Genomic DNA, 19,208 nt, shown 5'->3' on the forward strand with positions numbered 1-19,208 from the left:
TCTAGAATCCTACTCCATCTTGTTTTTTTAAATTTTTTATGTTCTTGTTCGTGTTGATTTTTTTATAATATTTGTAATAATAAATTATTTCTTCAGATAGTATCCATTGCCATTCTGGTGAATAGTTAATTCTGATAAGATAAGACCACTTCAAAAAGTATTTTTAGCTTGGCAGGTACATTATACATGTATATATGCAAGGCGGCATTCTAAGTTTTAATTGCACTTTCTTTAATATACATGGGATCTTCAAATAATTTCACAGGTTATGTGAGGATTTTTTGTCAGTAGCTGTTACCATGGCTGATAAGACAAGGAATGCAACCCCTACTGTAGTCCATTGGAACCCTCAGTGTCAGAAGGCATTTGATACTCTAAAGGACTACTTGTGTGAATCTCCTATATTACACAGCCTTGACTTTAGCAAACAATTCTACAAACAGATGCATCTGAGAGGGGTGTTGGGGCAGCACTAAGTCAGATCAATGATGACCAACAAGAACATCCTGTTGCCTTCTTTAATAAAAAGCTCCTACGTCAAGGAGTAATATTCAACAATTGAAAAGGAATGCCTAGCAATCAAACTGGGTATTCAAGTATTCAAAGTTTACTTCTTGGGAAGACCCTTCCAAATACATACTGATCATTGGGCTCTCATGTGGTTCAACCATGTCAAGGACAAGTCTTCTCGATTCACTCGTTGGAGTATCGCATTACAACAATGTGACTTTACAATTATACATCAGGTAGGAAGAGCTAATGCTAATGCAGATGCTTGTCCATCAAGGATTACTTGTAAGAAGAGAAAAAAGGAGGAGTGTAAAGGACAAAATTTATGTAGGTGTCAAGACTTTGATCAACATTAATATTACACATGGTTGTTAGTGTTAATAATTATCATTTAGGATTATTATTTACAATTATTATAAATGAATTGTATAAAATAGTCCAGACATTGCTGGCTGGTTGGTTCTTTTCATGATAACTTTTCTGATTTTTTAAAGACTGAACCATGACAATGAGGTCTAGTGCAGAGAACAGATCCAGTCCTTTTTTTTAAAGTTTTAAGAGGGCCTTGTACTCCAGTGACCTTTATTACAATAGCTAAATGGGTCAAGCCTTTACTGGAGGATTCGGGGATAGTCACTACCATATTTAAAGCCCATTCTACTACCAGGGCCACTACTACATCTGCTGCAATTATTGATACCTTATAGATGGCAAGCTGGTGATGCACTTCGACCTTTCAGAAATTTTTCACAAAGCCCACCTCTTCCAATCTCATTATGGTCAGTCTTTGAACCTGTAAGTTGTCAGTCAGTCACCTCCCCATGAGGCGTAACTAATAGCCTCGCAATTCGCAAACATGTGAAGGATGCTTGTGAGATTGGAATTCAACAGGAGCAGTAAATGTAGAACATACATGTACAGTACTGGGCAAAAAAAGCTAAGTATCACAGGTAGTATGCAGGTAGTACGTAGGTAGTAATTTTACTTCGCTATTCTACATTGTTCTCCGCTGCGCTACACCCAGGAAGTAGTCCGGTACCACACAGTCACATGTTCTGTAGTAGCAAGCACTTATGCACTCAAAGGACTTGAGACTGCTTATTTTGGACATCTGTGCTTTCCAAATTCATCCCTACTCTGCTTTTAGAAGCTGTTTAGGAAGCTCTTCGCTTGATTCACAGTCAAGCTACAGTCCTGCTGCTGACCACATGCGCTGGTACCATTGGTTGGTTTGCACATGTGCAACGAAGGAGCATAGAACCACATACGCAACAGTAGAGTAGCTGCTTAACATTTTTTGCAATGTACTGTATCTACACTTCTTTATATCCTCCCTATCATATTTCTCTGTTTTTGGATTGACAGTAGACGTTTCAGGCTAATGGCATTCTTCCTGATTAAGTAATAAAGGATTGTATTGTTCCTTACTATCAATGTTTGTACTACTTCCATTATTATCACCTTTTTTCTTGTAATACCGTTACACACAGTTCTTTGGACGTGTGATCATGCATTGATCAGAGCTCTTAGTACTGCTTTATACGCAAAAATTTTAGACCAACTAGAGGGATCAAGCGTCCTACACCGATGATTTCTGAAAAATCTGCAAACTTATTAATTATTCATGAGATAATTAGGCCAAATACCTTATACATGTAGCTAGAAATTTTGTGGCTCAAAATTTATGCAGATTTTGCAGATTTGAAAAATTACAGATATTTAATTCTTAAAATTTGGTACATAAATAAATGGCCCATCTAAATTCAAAGGCATGTTGAATTCGTAAAAACAAAATCTGCAACAGCCAACTTTATGGTACTCTGCAGACATTTTGGGCCACAAAAATTTCTAGCTACATGGTACATCACATCATCATACATTCACCTTACATCCTTTGGATGCTTGTCAAATTATTAATTATAGACCAGTTGGCGCTAAGTATTATTCATAAAATTTTAAGTATATTTATTGTGATATCATAAATAAAGTAAAATTTCCTGCCACCATTTTGGAGTCCTACTTCCAATGGTTGTCAATGGAGTGATCGTGAAAAGAGCTCATTCTCCAAAAACTGCTGTATTTATTCATGACAGCAATGCTGTTATTGCTTACTGCCCATGATCCAGTGTGTAGAGTTGGCTCATAGACTTTAATAAGTGCCACTAGAAGATATAGAAGCAAAGATATTACTTTCTCCCATTTTACTCTTAGTAACTAAGACTCCAAAATGACAGCAGGAAAATTTTACTTTATTTACGGTATCACAATGAATAACGCTCGAAATTCTATGAATATACTTAGTGCCAACTGGTCTACAGAATTGATTGCTTACTGGTGTACTTTGTACTTCACAGCATCTGATGGTTTTATTAACTCTACATCTCTCAATGGTTTCTTACTATGATCCTTGAGTGATCCAATAACTTCTAATAATGACTGAACCTAAAATTATCAATATTAATTTTTAATTCATTAGTGTATAAAAACACTTCTTTAATGCCAAATTGTACAGCATTACAGATCACCTCTTCTGATATTTCGTTACCATAGCCTTCCAACATTACTAAAGGAGGTACAGTAGTTTCAATGGTATGCAGAAGAGTACATTTAGGCTACTAACCTATTTTTTCCTTATTGCAGCTAATAATGAGATTTAATGGTGAGTCTAACACCTACAACCAAAAAACAAAATCAAACATCAAAAAATCTTCCACATTTCCCCACATACTTCTTTAGACAACATATTTGACACAAATGTTCCATTAATGATACCAACATGAACTGCAGCTGTAATTAAAAAAATACAGCAAAAAGCAATATTTTTATGAATGTTTAAACTATTAAATTAAACACTCAATATCAAAAGTAGCTCCTACATAACACTATACCTACCCACTGGTCCATTCCATGGTATATCAGACAGTGTAAGAGCTGCAGATGCTCCATTGATAGACATTACACCAGTGTGGGATAAACCATCATCTTCCAATAGGCTACTTATGATCTATTATGTATTTTATAACACTAGTAATGATTACAACAGCTATTTGACAATACCTGAGTGTCGTATGCATAGCCAGGTGAAAAGAGAGGTCTGATAGAGCGATCTGAAAGAAAAGAGACAACCATTTTTGCTATAACTTAAAGGTAATTACAAATTCATACAAATGAACAGTAATTTTTCAATGGGGTAGGACCTTACCTATCAATCTACTGGCTAATATTTCTTTGCTTGACGGATGCAATTCTGATTCTTTTTTGTAAAAGTTCTTTGTGATTCCATGTACAGCTGATGCTCTCTCTCTGTAATTAACCTAATTAACAATGAATAATAGAATTTACTACTGTAGATTATACTCACTGTTAATGGAAGTATTGTATAGGTAGAAGAGGGACTGGTACTTGATACAGCTGTTACCATTAGCGATGTATTACCAGACTATAAAAAATAATAATTAGTAAAAATTAATGATGGTAATGACATTACATAAAAATAATAACAAAAAGTAGATCCTAGAGCACTCAGAACTGACTGCACAGCAAATTTTATTATTAGAAGAATGTTTCAACCCAAAGGATTTTATTATTTGAATATACAAAAATAGGAGACAGTGTCTAAACATGAGTTCTATTGCCACAGAGCTCTAAATTCCCATTAGTCCAAATTTCAATCAAATGAATCAGGTATTTGTGTTTGACACAGTTTTTAACTAATGAAATTTTTGTTCCACATGGGTAATATGCGGACTAATGACATAAATGACAAAAATATTATTGACGGAAATTAACTTTATGAAGAAATTTAGATTTTGACAAAATTTGTGACTAACAAAAAATTGTAGCTATACAGTATGTTCTGTTGACCACACCCACACACTAAATGTATAAGCCTTACTCTCTGTGTTTTATGGAGCCAATAGTTTCAACGGAACAAGTGTTTAGACAGTGGCATTGTCTCATGTTCTGTGTCTCTTCAACTGATGAAGACCTTCAGTTTCAAACATTTCAAAATTTGCTTTTCAATGCTCCAGAATATACATGTACTTAGCAAAAAGCAGTACAAGTTTAAATAACATAATAGAGCTCATGCATCCACAGATGTAATCAAGGGGATGTGGCTAAATATCCTGCTATGTTAGGTGGCAAGAATAAAAATTTCATGTCACTTAAGGGAAGTGAATTAGACAGAAAATATGCTCCCTAGGTATGCCATTGGCATGGCCTTCTCTTCTGCTTAGTGGGTATTTAAGGTAGTTAGCAAGGAAGGAAAGTCACTTTCAAGTTGCTTTCGTGCACACTCTTTGCAGTATCAGTACAGTTGTGATATCTCATAGCTTAAATTGTCTTGGAAGATTTCTATTCTTGGATCAACGCACTCCACAGTATATCATGGCAGAAAGGATTGAGGAACTGATCACAGCAATGGAGAATTCCAGGAAAGCCATTAAGGACATGCAATCAGAGCTGAGGAAGAATAAAGATGAAGTGGCAGACTCAGTAGCTAGGAGGGTAAAACAATCTTTGCCATTGGAGTTCTGGTGGAAGGATAACAAAAAGCAATACAAGTTCAATGAGGAGTTGGCTAAGAAGTTGGAGGAAGCGGCGACGGAACTGCAGTCGGTTGGAGACGTACTTAATGGAGCAGAAGGAATAAATGTCTCACGGGGCATGCTGGAGAAAGCCAAGGAGTCCATCAAGCAGGGTACTATGTTAGTTCAGGAGTGCCAGAAGTCCATCAGAATGGCTGACAGATCTGAGTACAGTTGGAACGTGGTGCAGGAGTACCAGTCAGATGAGCTGGCGGCCAACAGTGAGGATGAGAAATGTATTTCTATGGCGGAGAAAGTTGCAGAGCAGAGGATTGGAGAAAGAAAAAGAGTGCAGCAGCTAGAGGTGGTGCTAAGAGACTGGGCCAGTCTAGAGGCGATTGGTGGAGGAATTGTGCCATTCCATTTATGCTGCCACTGCATGGAGGAGTTGCTCAGGCCCCAGGACAGTGGCAGTTTGGGGAAAGTAGACCTTTTGGGGCTCCTACTGCTCAGCCAATGATGAGGCCAGGGAGGGTACAGGGTCCTTGTTTTGCTTGTGGGGAGTTCGGTCACCTGAGAAGTAGCTGCCCAAGAATGATCCCACAATCAGCTAGCCTTTCAAAGTATCCAAATTGTATCGAGTTGTGTATGAGTGATGGGCTATGTGGTGAGTATAGCTCAGAGATGGGTGAGGGCAGTGAGCTGATGTTGGGATCCCGTTATTGGGAGGAGCCGGGGCAGGGTACTGTCAGTGTGAAGGGGAGATTAAGGAGTCGTGTGAAGTATTGGGAGGCTGTGTTAGAGCGTCAGATTTTGTGTGTGATATAATTAGAAAGGAGTATAGACTACCTTTTGTGTACTTACCAGAATCTAAAGTGTTCAATAATCACAGTTAAACTGTCACTTTATGCAGATTTTGTATCAAGAGCTGTTGATGGCTTGTATGAAGGGGTGTGTGTGAGAAAGGTTGATGTGCAGCCAAGGGTTTGAAGTCTGTTGCTAGTAGTAACCAGTAGATCTGGTAAACAGACTATATAGTAGTCAATTTGAAATAATATTAATAGGTTTTTGTACAAAGATAAGTTTAAATAAGATATGCATACAGCAATGGCCTATTTTGAGAAGCAGGTTTTGTCAATACATTTCACCTTAAGTCACGATATCACCATGTAGATATTCATTAAAATTTCTAAAGATACCTAGGGTTTAAATGGGATGGTCAGTACTATATGTTTTCAGTTTTGCCTTTTGGCCTAAAGGCATTAAGGCAGTTTTATACATAGACGATGTTGTGTTTACATTTCATGATGAGCAGAATTCCTTAGAAAATATTAGCATTGTTCAAAGATCCTTGATTGAGGTGGGATTTGTGGCTAATGAAGAAAAATCATGCTGGGAGCTTTCCCAGGTGGGGTGGTGGCTGGGTTGTGTGATAGATTTGTCTAAAGGAGTGCTAGAGATCCCAAGAGAGAAGATGCAAGATTTAGTGAGTTTGCTTGAGGGAGCACAGAAGGATGATAGGATGAAGCCAAAAATTCTGGCTAGCATAGCTGGTAAGATTATAGTCATGGGTCAAGCTTGGACTGGGACCAATTACTAGATTGAGGACAAGAAGTTTGATTGCATTGCTAAACAGCAGAATCTACTGGTATGAGAAAATTACAATAGATAAGTCCGCTAGGGAAGAGCTTGATTTCTGGGCCACTAATATTGAAGCTTACAATGGGCAGAAAATATGGCGTGCTCCCTCAGCAGTTAGAATAGTCTTTTCAGATGCCAGTAACACTGGCTATGGTGGCTACACAGTTGAGCATGGCTGTCATATAGAACAGGGTGAGTGCGGTAAAGGGGAAAATAGCAAAAGCTCCACATGGCGAAAGTTAACTGCAGTATTGAGAGTACTGAGAACTTTTGCAGTACAATGAGCCAGAAATAGGGTGGAGTGGTTTTCTGATAATCAGAGTGTCGTATGGATAATCAAGGTGGGAGAGTTACAAGTGCTCGCTGATGAAATTTTTAGGTTGGCTACCCAGCACTGTCTATAGTTGTGATTGTGTGGTGAGGTCTGTATGTTAATGAGTCTGGGTGGTCAGGGTGTTGTGTGAATGGTTATTGTGTGTTTGGTCATATTTTGCATGAGTATTTAATCAATTTTTTTCCATCAAGTCACTTAAATGATTGTTTTTTGCATGCTTAGAGCTTTCTGAGGCAAGGTATGACAGCAGATTAATGCTTTCCAAGACCCAGACCTCGTTTGCTTGGCTGCAGCTCTCCCAGATACAGTATTAAAATGTAGAGCTGATTCAACCACTAAAAAATAAATTGGAGCCTATAAGAGGTGGCCAAAGTGGGCTTTGACTAAGGAGATATCAGTGCGGCCGGTGGAAGCAGCACAGTTTGTGCTTTATCTCCAGCATTTAGGAGAGTCAACAACTCTAAAGCAGCGGTGGCAGAAACAGTAAATGCAGCCTTTGAGGAAGATATCAGGAAATAAATTGGTGAAATCAGTGGTTGAAGGATTTCAGCGTAAGCTAGGTCAACCTAAAAGAAAAAGGAGCCTATTACTGTGGTGATATGGTAACAGTTGGTGGAGTCAATGGGTGTTAGTCCTACTCTTACTGAGGTTAGGCTGGCAACTATTTGCTTACTGGCCTTTGCAGCATTCCTGAGGTTTAATGAGATTAGCAAGCTTAAGTGTACCGATATTAGGATTAGTGAAGAAAAGGTGGAGGTAATTATAAGATCAAGTAAGACAGATCAGTATAGGCAAGGGGATACAGTACTAATAGCTAGGTTAGGATTATGTACCTGGTCCGTCAAGATGATGGAGAGTTATTTTAGCCTGGGAAAGATTGAGCCAACTTCAAAGCAGAGTTTATTCAGGCCTATCATTAGTATTAAGAATAGAGAGCCTTTCAGAAGGGCAGGCAGTCACAATTGCTCAAGGCTGAGGGAGATTTTCTTAGCAAAAATTGGTGAAATGGGTTATGATGCTAGTCGTTTTGGGCTGCAAAGTTTTAGGGCGGGAGAAGCTACAGCAGGTGGATGGAGATACACAGAAGCCTGAAATCATCATTAACAAGTAAATAAAAAAATTCTATTAAAAAAGAAAAAGTAGGGTTGTCAAAAAATAAAAGAAACAAGGGGGATGAGTTCAACCATAATAATAATTAATAGTTTAATTAATAGTAATAAACGTTAATTAATAAAAAATAATAATTCATAAAAATAGTACAAAGATTTCAAACACTACTTTGAAGAAAATGATAATATGCAGAAATAGAATTTTAATAATAATTATGCCTTTGTACCTATTGATTGCTCTACTACATTTCTATGATGTGAATTAATTATCTTGTTAAATATAAATTAAACTTTTCAGCTAGTATTGATTGAATAAATTACTGTCATGACAATTAAAACATCTAAATTATAGATAATTATTTGGCTATTGCATTCTTTAATGTTTGTGATTCAGTACAATATCTAAAAATTAAATTATTAATGTATAAGTATTTTAATTGGACTCGCCACAGTTGTGTAGGCTGCAACTAAGCATTTTGGTTATCATTCTTTCATTAAATTTTGTCACTTCAAAGGAAACAATACTCCTTCATAAAATTCTGCAAAGTAGGGTTTGAAATCTTTGTACTATTTTTATGAATTATTATTTTTTATTAATTAACGTTTATTATTATTAATTGAACTATTAATTATTATTATGGTTGAACTCAACCCCCTTGTTTCTTTTATTTTTTGACAACCCTACTTTTTCTTATTTAATAGAAATTTTTTTATTTACTTGTTTCCATACTTTTTATTAAAATTTATTAATCAATAATCCTTTTATTAATAATTATTAATAATTAATAATTAATTTATAAAATTATTAATAATTAATAGTTAATAATAATTATTGTTGTTATTATTGTTGATAAAAATTTTAAATAATTTATGACATTATTAATTTTTTTGAATTATTATTATTTATTATATTCATAGCCTAGCTCATAATTATTCATATTATTAATTAATTAATAATCCTTTTTATATTAATAATTATAATTTTTGCCTTAGGTATCACTTCATTGCTGGAAGAAAAGAATTTTGAATAAGAAGTATAAGAAGACCTACCGCATTATAAAAACAGTTTTTATACAATTATTTTTTTGAATTTTTGAATCATTAATTATATTCTTCATAGCCTATAATAGCTCATAATTATTAATCATTATTGAACATTACTAAGATCTATTTCCTGTTCTAAAACTATTCAATAATAGGTAAAAATACATCAGCGTAAAACCAGGATGGAAATACATTAGCAATGCCAAGTGTTTGACAAGATATAAATTATTATTTAGCAATATTTTGATTGCTTGACATTGGAATGTGCAATATAACATTAGCATTAGTTGTAACATTATTACAGCCTTGGATTCATAGTTAGTATTAAAAATTTAATGTTGGATTTCTAAATTTCATATTTACTTTCGTAGATTATGAATGACAACGGCACTGTGCATGTTCATGTACATATTCAGTCTGTCCATAATAATGACAATTAGGTAAGATTTAATTTTTTAAATCATGCATTATATGATAATAATGTGAATTTTTCATCTAGAAATATTGACAGAAACTAAAGGGAATAAGCATTTATGTCTTGTCAAACACTTGGTATTGCTAATGCATTTTCATCCTGGCTTTACGCTGATGTATTTTTACCTATTATTAAATAGTTTTAGAACAGGAAATAGATCTTAGCAATGTTCAATAATGATTAATAATTATGAGCTATTACAGGCTATGAATATAATTAATGATTCAAAAATTTACCTATTAGCTCTTGAAAGAACTGGTAATTACTTAGTCTGCGCACTGCTTAACAAGGAAGCAGAGAAAGAGAAGAATAGAGCGAATATTCACCCAGTGCAGTCACTATGGCAACTTTGAGCATGTGTATTAATATTAAAATGGTGACTAATCTCAAGGGGAGGTGATATCACGCCCAAATAACTAGTTTATAATTATATAAGATGGATTAAGATATGGAAAGTACCTTTGTAGTTCTTGACTCACGCTCCAAGGAATGATGTGAAAGTCACCTTGAGCTGTTCTCTAGTTTCATCAGGCCAAAGTTATCTAGCTCACAAGGCTCAAACATCTTCTAAAAGACGTCTAAAGGCACCTTTCACAGCCATAGACTCAAACTCTATGTTGAAAATCATCCTGATACAAGTTTTTGATTGTTTAGAAGCTCCTATTTCACTATTACTCGCCACAATCAACTTAACCATGATATACTATATGGATAAAAACAATAGAACATGAGAAAATAATCAATTATTTTTATTCTTGCACAGTTGTTCCTGTCCGAAAATTAATAACATACGAAATTTCAAAGATCTTATGAAGGATCCTACAAGTACCTCTGATTCAGAAGCTACCATGTTTACTAGACTGTCTGCCAACTGCCACAGAAGAGATACTTTGAAATAAAAGTAAAGCATCACTACTTTACAATGATAGTGCCACATGTCTTGACCATACCATATATTGGGTATATTTCAATGCATTAATAATTTTGGAAGAAGCAATAAATTGCGAAATTAAATATTGCGTCATTTTTACATATTGCAATTTAGAATATCCGGAAAAAAGAGTATCCGGTAGTTTTACAGTATTTAATTTTAAACATGAGGCTGAACATGTCTCTCTACAGCTACTTCCAGAGACAAAGTCATGGCCTTCCAGACCTCAGAGGGACACTGTCAAGCTACCTGCCACCTAAAGCAATAGCTATGGCCAATTCAGAAGTAGAGAAGACGATAAATGCTTCACAATCTAAGAAAAGAGTGTCCTATCACCAGTATAGCCCAGGACACATGCTGCCATTGGGAAGTTTGCTTCTTTTAATGGAGTATCTGCTTGTTCAAGGCATTTTTCCAGACAACTAAAGCAATATGTATCAACCAGCACAGTTCTATCTATCAAGAAGTCCTACTTAGAAGAAAAGAAACGCCGTGATCGAGAAGGTCATCACAGTAGGCAAGAAATTATGAAACTACCTTTGAAGACAAAAGAAAGACCACCTTTACTTGGAGATATAGACAGCAAAGTCCAAGTTTATCTAAAGAACACCCTAGAAAGTGGAGGTATTATAAATTCAAGGATTGTAATGTCTGTTGCCCAAGGATTGGTGCTGTACTTTAATCCATCTCTCTTAAGGGAAAATGGTGGTTGTGTTGAGTTAAATCGAAATCAGGCTCTGTCTCTTCTTGAGCGTATGAAGCATATTAAAAGAAAGGGTAGCACAGCTAGGAGCAAAGAATCTGTTTCAGATTTCATGGAGCAAAGAAGTACCTTTTTGTAGGGTGTTGTTGCTACAGTTGAGATAGAAGAAGTTCCTTTTGAGCTCATACTAAATTGGGATCAGACAGGGATAAAAATTGTCCCCAGCTCAAATTGCACTATGGAAATCCAAGGATTCAAACGTGTGGAGATCACTGGTATAGCTGATAAACGTCAGATAACAGCTGTGCTCTGTGGCAATCTTGTAGATGACTTTTTGCCTGTGCAGCTGATATATCAAGGGAAATCAGATCGATGTCATCCTCATTACGAATTCCCAGATGATTGGGATATAACCCATTCACCCAGGCACTGGAGCACAGAGACAACAATGCTACAATATTCTGAAAATATAATTCTTCCCTACATTGAAGGTGTTCATCACAGATTATATTGTGATTCTGCTGCTGCCCTAGTAATAATTGATAATTTCAAGGGGCAAATAACACCAGCTGTTAATATTTATTAGAGTCAAATAATATCCATACTTGTCTCCTTCCTCCAAACACAACTGATCGTCTTCAGCCATTAGACATTTCAGTAAATAAACCTGTTAAGGATTATCTTAAACGTAGGTTTGATGATTGGTACTCACAACAGGTGGTGCAACAGATAAATGGAAAGAGTGATGATGAACTTGAAGATTATGAATTAGCAGCAATTGATTTGAGTATGGGAGATCAGTGCAGAATGGATAGTTGATATGGCAGAATACATAAGCTAGAATCCAAAATTTCTTGTAAATGGATTTCTAAAATCTGGCATTACTGGAGCACTTAAGGGCATCAGTGACATGCAAAGCAATAGTGAAGAACTACCATATGAAGCAGATCAAGATGATTCATCAGCAGATGAGTCTGAAGATATTATTGAATTGTAATTCATTTTTCACTTACACTGCTATCAATTATAGTAACATAGAAATTTAGAGTTATATTTATCATTAATTTGTAAAACAACACAAAACATTAAAATCATTTTAAATTACAAAATAACATGTTCATTAGCTCTTTATTGCCTATGAAGGTGACTCGACATGGAATTTCTAGTCCTCCCTAAGGTAAGTCAACACTATACCGACGTTTGCCAGTGACAGTACATGACATGAGTCCCCTCTTTTTAGAAAAAGTGAACAGACACGACTAAACTTGTGAGGTAAGTGACCAACAACCATTCCTCTATTTCACAGCTACAGGGTACCTGTCCTTCTCATTATCAGTTTCTCTCTCACACACAAGTGTTTCATCTACAACAGCATCCCAAACCTCTTTATAGACCTGGTATCCTCGAATACACAACTCTTTTCTCCTCTCTTCCATCTGCTTCTTCTTGAAATTTCTTTTCTTGACCACGTGGCAAATGAGTAATTTTCAATAGTATTAATTAAATGGAAGTTAATTAATTTCGCAATAAAACTGTCATCCGAAATTTCCCAGCAGTGAACTTTTTAACTGCAGGCCTTTTCATGCATTGAAATATACCCAATATACGGTATCTCACCGTATCTGCACAAAACTCTGCATACCAAAATTTACACATGAATAAAAATTTCATGAATTTTAATTTTGCAAAAACAAAAATTAAATACAGACTAAAATTACCAGTAACTGATGTCATCAAGGTCTTCATCACATGTGTAGTAAACATTTGATATTTGCTGTCCATTCCAGGCAGACCATGCACCCCCCCTTTTGTACCGAGCATGTCCATTTAAATTCAGTATTTTATCAATTGACAATCATTACTGATCTTATTTCCTTGTTAGATTTATATTTTCTGTTCTAAAATACTCATTTAATAGTAAATGCGTTGGCAACATCCTGTGTCTTCAAAGCATTAGAATGGTGTGCTACTTAACATCAAGGCCTTTTGGTGTTTACATTAAGGATACACAATAAACTTTTCAAATTTATCAGTAAATTGTGACCATAATTGACAAAAAGGTACCTTATGGCGGATTTTAAAATTCATCATTATATTGAAAAATATCAACCAGTGAGTGCTCTGTTAGTCGACCATTGTTTCTAAAAGTTACATAGTAACTTTTACATCCTCTGGAGTAATTTTATGATAAATTGAGCTCAGGAAGTTGGATTTTTTAAGCTATAAAGACCAATTTTCCTATGTGCCATAAGGTACCTTTTGCCAATTATGGTCACAATTGATCATTACAGAATGACGTAATCATTTTCAAACAGAGTATAGTGGGCGGCCCAACAATTTGATAATTGATGCTCTATTGAATGGTTAAACTAGCTACTGTAATCTGTCTCACACTACTAAGATATGTAAGGACAACACAAAATGTTGCTAGAACCATTCTCATTTAAAAGCAAATAACCAGTGCAAATTGTGATGATAGCACAATAAAAATTGTTGGTATAGGGATAGATGTCTCCTCTATTTCCATTGATATAAATACCAACATATATTGCCACCACTGCTAGAATGACAGGTCTCAAAAGAGTCAAAGATAACCCCAATTGCTACATGTACGTGTAGATCTAAAGTCAACACACATCCGTTAGCAATGTATACCGAGATGCTCCGTTTGAAATCCCTTTCATTTATTCTAATATCTATGTTCCTATACCATCATGCCCCTAGACTCTAAACCCTAAACCCTAAACCCTATTAACATGCACTGTAGGTGCACCCACCCCACTTAATTACATCCATGCATGCAGGGGCGTATCTAAGGGTGGGCCTGGGTGGGCATGTGCCCGACCAACTCAGCAGAAGTAAAAAATTCTTTTGTATATTAGTCCTTTTAAAAGTTAATATGATGAAAGCAATGAGACAAGACCAGCATAGCTAATAGTTTTAGTCGGTGTAAATGTGATGATAACATGGTGAAACTTCCATAATTCCATATGAGCATTTGGGCTACCATTTTTAAATAATAACTACTATTAATCAATCTGCTATTAGACTATTCACTTTAATATTAAATTAATCGAGTGAAAAATGGCCAAGAAACTGTGCTGGGACTTTTTCAATGTCTTCCCACGGCCAGTACTACTACAAAAGAAAATATAAGCATTTAGGGGGGGTGATGAGGGTGCTTGAACACCCCCATTAGCTTCAAGGATCAACATTTCTTTCTTCTGCTTCTTTAAGCTCCGGTGTCTCATATCACTGCTAAGTGTCTTAAGAAAGTTATTTAACACACTTAACAATCATTTCAGCCTCAATTTCAGCATTTTCCAGTGCTTTAAAGGGAAGTAGGAAGCGCCAAAGTGCCTGAAATTACCGTGACCGCGCCTATAATATTCAAAAAGCTAAGCATGCATAAATAATAATTGCTAAAAGGCGGAAAACAATATTTTAGCACAGTAAAAGGGGGTGTGGTCAAAATTGCAGCACACTTCGTGCACAACATATTTTTCTTAGTGCCCGTCCAACTCTCACAGCTTATATATGCCCCTGCATGCAAGAGCTCTATTGTTATGTTTAAATATTTCATGAACTCTACAAACAAAACTACCTTAACAACAACTGCTCCATCAGCTAAACAGGCAAACTTTCCAGAAGAAATGGTAGTTTTCCTTAAAAGTATACAAGAGTTAAAAATTATACAACTGAAATATATATATAGTGCCCGCTTACTTCCCTCCAACAGTCGCTTCAACAGAAACTCTTCCCTCATTGTTGAGCCATCTACAATGTCTCTGTTCTGGTCTGAAATTTCCGAGAAAAAGAACAGAATTACTTCTTTTAGCCAAGAGCCTAGCCATTGTTCACGTTTCACCATTAGATCTACAGTGAATACACGTGAAGTCGTGAACAATTGAACATAACAGAACACGAGGTGGGCGTGTCGCCGAACCCTTTGCAGTTTCTAATTCCATGATCGTGGAAGGATAAAAAGGATGTCCATTCCGACCAGACCTTTCCGCTGCCTATGGTGGAGATCTAGGAAAGAGAATAAACCTAAATTTAAAAAAGGTAACCCAAAAATGCTTAGCTGCAGATGGCAGTGTCACCTTACCATTAGACTGGTTACATATCTAAAGAGGCGTGTCGAGGATGCCCAGTTTATTTGCGGCCCTTTCTCACTTGCTATTGTTCATAATCACTCCAGTGGTTGGCATGTAGATGAAGAGTTAGTGGCTGCTGCTACTGCCTCTGGGTAATCACAGGAAAGGTTCTCCTATTTATTGAGATCTAGAGTAGCAAATAAACCTGCAGCACACTGAAAGAGTGAGCCAATTTTATGAAAGAAATTTACCTCAGAAAATTACTGTTTTTAAATGAATTATTTTATTTTTGTGTTTAGCTGCAGATGATATTGTCACCATATTAGGCTCATTGCGTGATCTGAAAAGCCTTGTCGAGGGTACTCAGTTTATTTTTAGCCCTTTCTCACTTGATCACAGTCAACTCTCTTTGCTCCACCACCTTGTCGTATCTCATACTCCTGATAACTTTCGTGATGGAACAAAAGCAAAATAGCCAAGAAAATAACAGACATATTTGATTGGCAAGTCAAGAGACTTGTGTATGCTATAATACTTACATGTATTATATCAATGAAGTGAGTTAGTATAATTGCATAATTTTAAACTTGAAATTTGTTTGGGCCTTTTTTACTGTAATGTTATGCACTTTATTTTGCTTCATAGGGTTTTATATATGCTTGTGATGTCAGACATTTTTGTGCTCAGCTCCAATGTGGTAATGTCAGGGCAGTTGAAGGTTTATGCTCGCCTCCTGACTCAATCATCTTCAGCTCACCAGAATGGATCAGCATGGCATCACTTCATGATCCAGTCTCGCTCTTGACACGTACACTTGTTAATCATTGTGTAAGAAAATCTAGTGGCACCTTGTTCAAGAAAAAACTAACCTCTGGTAGACTGGAGGTAGAGATTGATGGAGGTTAGAGATTTCATGTACTTGTACATGCACATGAAAGTAACAGAAGGAGAGAATTAGAAGAAATGTGAAAATAGAAAGAATGTAGAAGGGGAAAAGAAGCAAGCTGATCAAAGAGAAGTGAAAGAATAAGAGAGGAAAGGGAGCATACATGTACATGTATAAGAACATCATTTAATGATTTAAACAGTCTATCATTATAATAAGACAGAGGAGAAAGGGAGGGGTAGAGTGCATGTCATTACAGTGGAGGAGTTACTCTACAATAATAATCCGACTCCGTGAAATTAATTTATAATGATTATACATTAACAATGATTCCTCTCTCTCTCTCTCTCAAAAGATACTTTTCTGAGATTTTTTTTTTTGAGTTATGAGCAATTTTAAAAACAGCCAATTTTCAAATAATGTCCAGAGCTATAGTCCATAGTTTTTGCCAAAACATGGCCCTAAAATCAGTCAAATCACGCATATTTTTACGTTTTCTAAAAGAACTTGATGTACTAAGGCTATGTACAATGTAGCAAGTTTAAACTGATCCCGACAATTTTTTTAAAGCAACAACCATTTTTATAAACAGCAATTATTCGAAAAATACACAAGGTTATAGTCCATGGTTTGTTCCAAACAATGGCTCCAGAATCAGCCAAAATTTTGGTAAAATTTGTGATACAATATTGATGTCCTTATTCCATGTAGAAAGTTTGAGCTGATTAAAAAATATATTTTTAGAGTTATGAGCGTTTTCTAAATTGCCAACTTTTGATAAGCTATGATTTTTTGCAGAAAATGATCCGAAAGTAGCCCACATTTTCATTACATTTTCTGATACATATTGATGTACTTGTGCTATGTAGAAAGTTTATGCTGATTCCAGCGTCAATTTTAAAAGTTATTACCATCTCTTCAAGAAATATTGCCTCCAATATTTACTATTACTATCACATACAGAGTTGTTGTAAGACACTGTCTTCCTTTAAGAGTTCTGGTCCACCTACTCAACCTATGAAGAATAATAAATAAATAAAGAAATGAAATAAACCATAAAATTTCTCTAATACAACGTGTATAGAAGAAATGTAACTGTGGCATACATACAAACATCACACGAGAGTAAATTCAATTATACATTAGGAATGACATAGGACTTCACGCCTGGTCGTAAAATTCATAAAAATTCAATTTTGATCTGAATTAGCTCATACTTTCTACACAACAAAAAAAACGAAACATTTTTAAAAAGAGATTTTTTGCATTAATTTTTTTGGCAAAATTTGGCCCGTGACCCAGCAGGAAGCTTGACTCCATTTTTGAGTAACTTTAAAAGTTCATAAAAATCCATCAAAGTAAGCACAAACTTTCTACACAACATAAGTGAATCTAGTCTTGCATAGCCAGACCCAACTCCCTTTCTATTATTTGAACGGTTAAAGTTCATGTATACATTCATCGAAAAATATGCTAGTATTAATAAAGAAAATTCATAAATTTACTTTTTCTGGTCCTGGTCACTCATCAGTGTTGAGTGTTAAGACATTCCAAACTAGGCAGGGGCGTAGCCAGGGGGAGGGCAAGGGGGGCAAATGCCCCCCTTTTTAAAATCAAAATTTAAAATTAACAAAATAATAAGCTACTTTTGGAAGGAAACGCTGTTCTACAACTTACATATGAAAGGAAAAAGGCTAAATCACTCCTTTTATGATACCATTATAAAGCTGAAAAGGTATTCAATGTTGCCTAAGATTTTTTTAAATCAAATTTTGATTGGAGTCAGCTCCAACTTTCTACACAACAGACATGTAAATACGATGTGAATGTATGGTTATTATTATTTTTTGTTATTGCAGAGTTATTGATTATTACTGTTATTATTTTCCTTAATTTTTGTGAATGTATTTTGTCTCTTAATATTAGTATTGTGCTGGACAGATTGTATCTACCGTATAGCGAAAAATTTTTGTAGCCCAAAATTTTTCTGGATTTCGCGTTTTTTTTTTAACCCGCAAAAATCAAATCCGTGAATATCGATTCTATACAGTTTAAGATTGCCAGAATGTAGAAAACCACGAATATTAAAGCCACGAATTTGATTTTTGGACGGAGATGCGAAAATTTTGGGCCACGAAAATTTTCCGCTGTACGGTATCCAACAGGTGTGGAGTGTGTCAGATATTCATGGATTACTAATTATCATAGTGATGTCTTTTTTGTTTTGGTACTGTGTGTATATAAACTGTCATTTTTATACTTATTGTTTCGTTGGCAATAGTTGCTCACTAATTCTCACTTCGGCTTGTGCAACTCTCTCTCTCTTTCTTCTTTAATTGTTTTGAAAAAACATTCCTTGGTCAACTATATTGGCGTTAGCAGATTGCGCTATCATCCAGACTGATTAGCAGTCAGCGGGGAGAGCTGTTGCTTTAGTAGAGCATGACTGCATGGTCTATTCATCTGGACGTATGGTTACTCGATCAGTGACAAGAGGCATTGACTTTATAGGATCTTGCAAAGAACTCTACTCCACAGTCCATATGACATGTACATTGTATGTCCATATGCCACTAATACATGTACATTGTATGTCCATATGCCACTAATACATGTACATTGTATGTCCATATGCCACTAATACATGTACATTGTATGTCCATTTGCCACTAATACATGTACATTGTATGTCCATATGCCACTAATACATGTACATTGTATGTCCATATGCCACTAATACATGTACATTGTATGTCCATACGCCACTAATGCATGTACATTGTATGTCCATACGCCACTAATGCATGTACATTGTATGTCCTGGTACAAGTCCTTATGATCCCATACTGTTTGATGCCATTACTCCTGATTTGATTAGGTCCACTGCTCTCAAAACTACTGGATCTTCTGGTCCCTCTGGTTTAGATGCCATTTGTTGGAGGCGACTCT

The 19,208-nt window shown here is 35.7% G+C and overlaps 2 protein-coding genes across 2 annotated transcripts in view; one reads left to right on the forward strand and one right to left on the reverse strand.

Moving 5' to 3' along the window:
• Positions 1 to 2,838: 2,838 nt before the first annotated feature.
• On the reverse strand, positions 2,839 to 15,196 carry LOC109585727 (polyribonucleotide nucleotidyltransferase 1, mitochondrial-like). Its single transcript, XM_020001855.1, has 10 exons — positions 15,003 to 15,196; positions 14,881 to 14,941; positions 3,872 to 3,949; positions 3,713 to 3,824; positions 3,568 to 3,617; positions 3,403 to 3,514; positions 3,239 to 3,297; positions 3,131 to 3,182; positions 3,000 to 3,073; positions 2,839 to 2,952 (listed from the first exon to the last, which is right to left on the reverse strand). The coding sequence occupies exons 1-10, from the start codon at positions 15,128 to 15,130 to the stop codon at positions 2,839 to 2,841; spliced, it is 840 nt and encodes a 279-aa protein (XP_019857414.1). The 5' UTR covers positions 15,131 to 15,196.
• A 21-nt stretch (positions 15,197 to 15,217) lies between these two features.
• The window catches only part of LOC109585728 (uncharacterized), a 10,572-nt gene continuing 6,581 nt past the window's right edge, over positions 15,218 to 19,208 (forward strand). The window contains exons 1-4 of the mRNA XM_020001856.1: positions 15,218 to 15,341; positions 15,391 to 15,596; positions 15,673 to 15,930; positions 16,019 to 16,274. Coding sequence (XP_019857415.1) covers positions 15,913 to 15,930; positions 16,019 to 16,274 — 274 coding nt within the window. The 5' untranslated portion in view covers positions 15,218 to 15,341; positions 15,391 to 15,596; positions 15,673 to 15,912. The remainder of the gene's footprint in view (positions 15,342 to 15,390; positions 15,597 to 15,672; positions 15,931 to 16,018; positions 16,275 to 19,208) is intronic.

Source organism: Amphimedon queenslandica, unplaced genomic scaffold (assembly GCF_000090795.2).
Source record: "Amphimedon queenslandica unplaced genomic scaffold, v1.1 AMPQUscaffold_13017, whole genome shotgun sequence".
Taxonomy (NCBI): domain Eukaryota; kingdom Metazoa; phylum Porifera; class Demospongiae; order Haplosclerida; family Niphatidae; genus Amphimedon; species Amphimedon queenslandica.

Bases quoted from the DNA above. Each gene is read 5' to 3' on its own strand.
- LOC109585727 (XM_020001855.1), bottom strand. From the start codon at position 15,130: ATGGCTAGGCTCTTGGCTAAAAGAAGTAATTCTGTTCTTTTTCTCGGA. The intron at 3,074-3,130 runs GTTAGTAGCCTA...TACCTCCTTTAG, and splicing joins CTGCAATAAGGAAAAAATAG to TAATGTTGGAAGGCTATGGT. The intron at 2,953-2,999 runs GTGTTTTTATAC...TGATAATTTTAG, and splicing joins TACAATTTGGCATTAAAGAA to GTTCAGTCATTATTAGAAGT.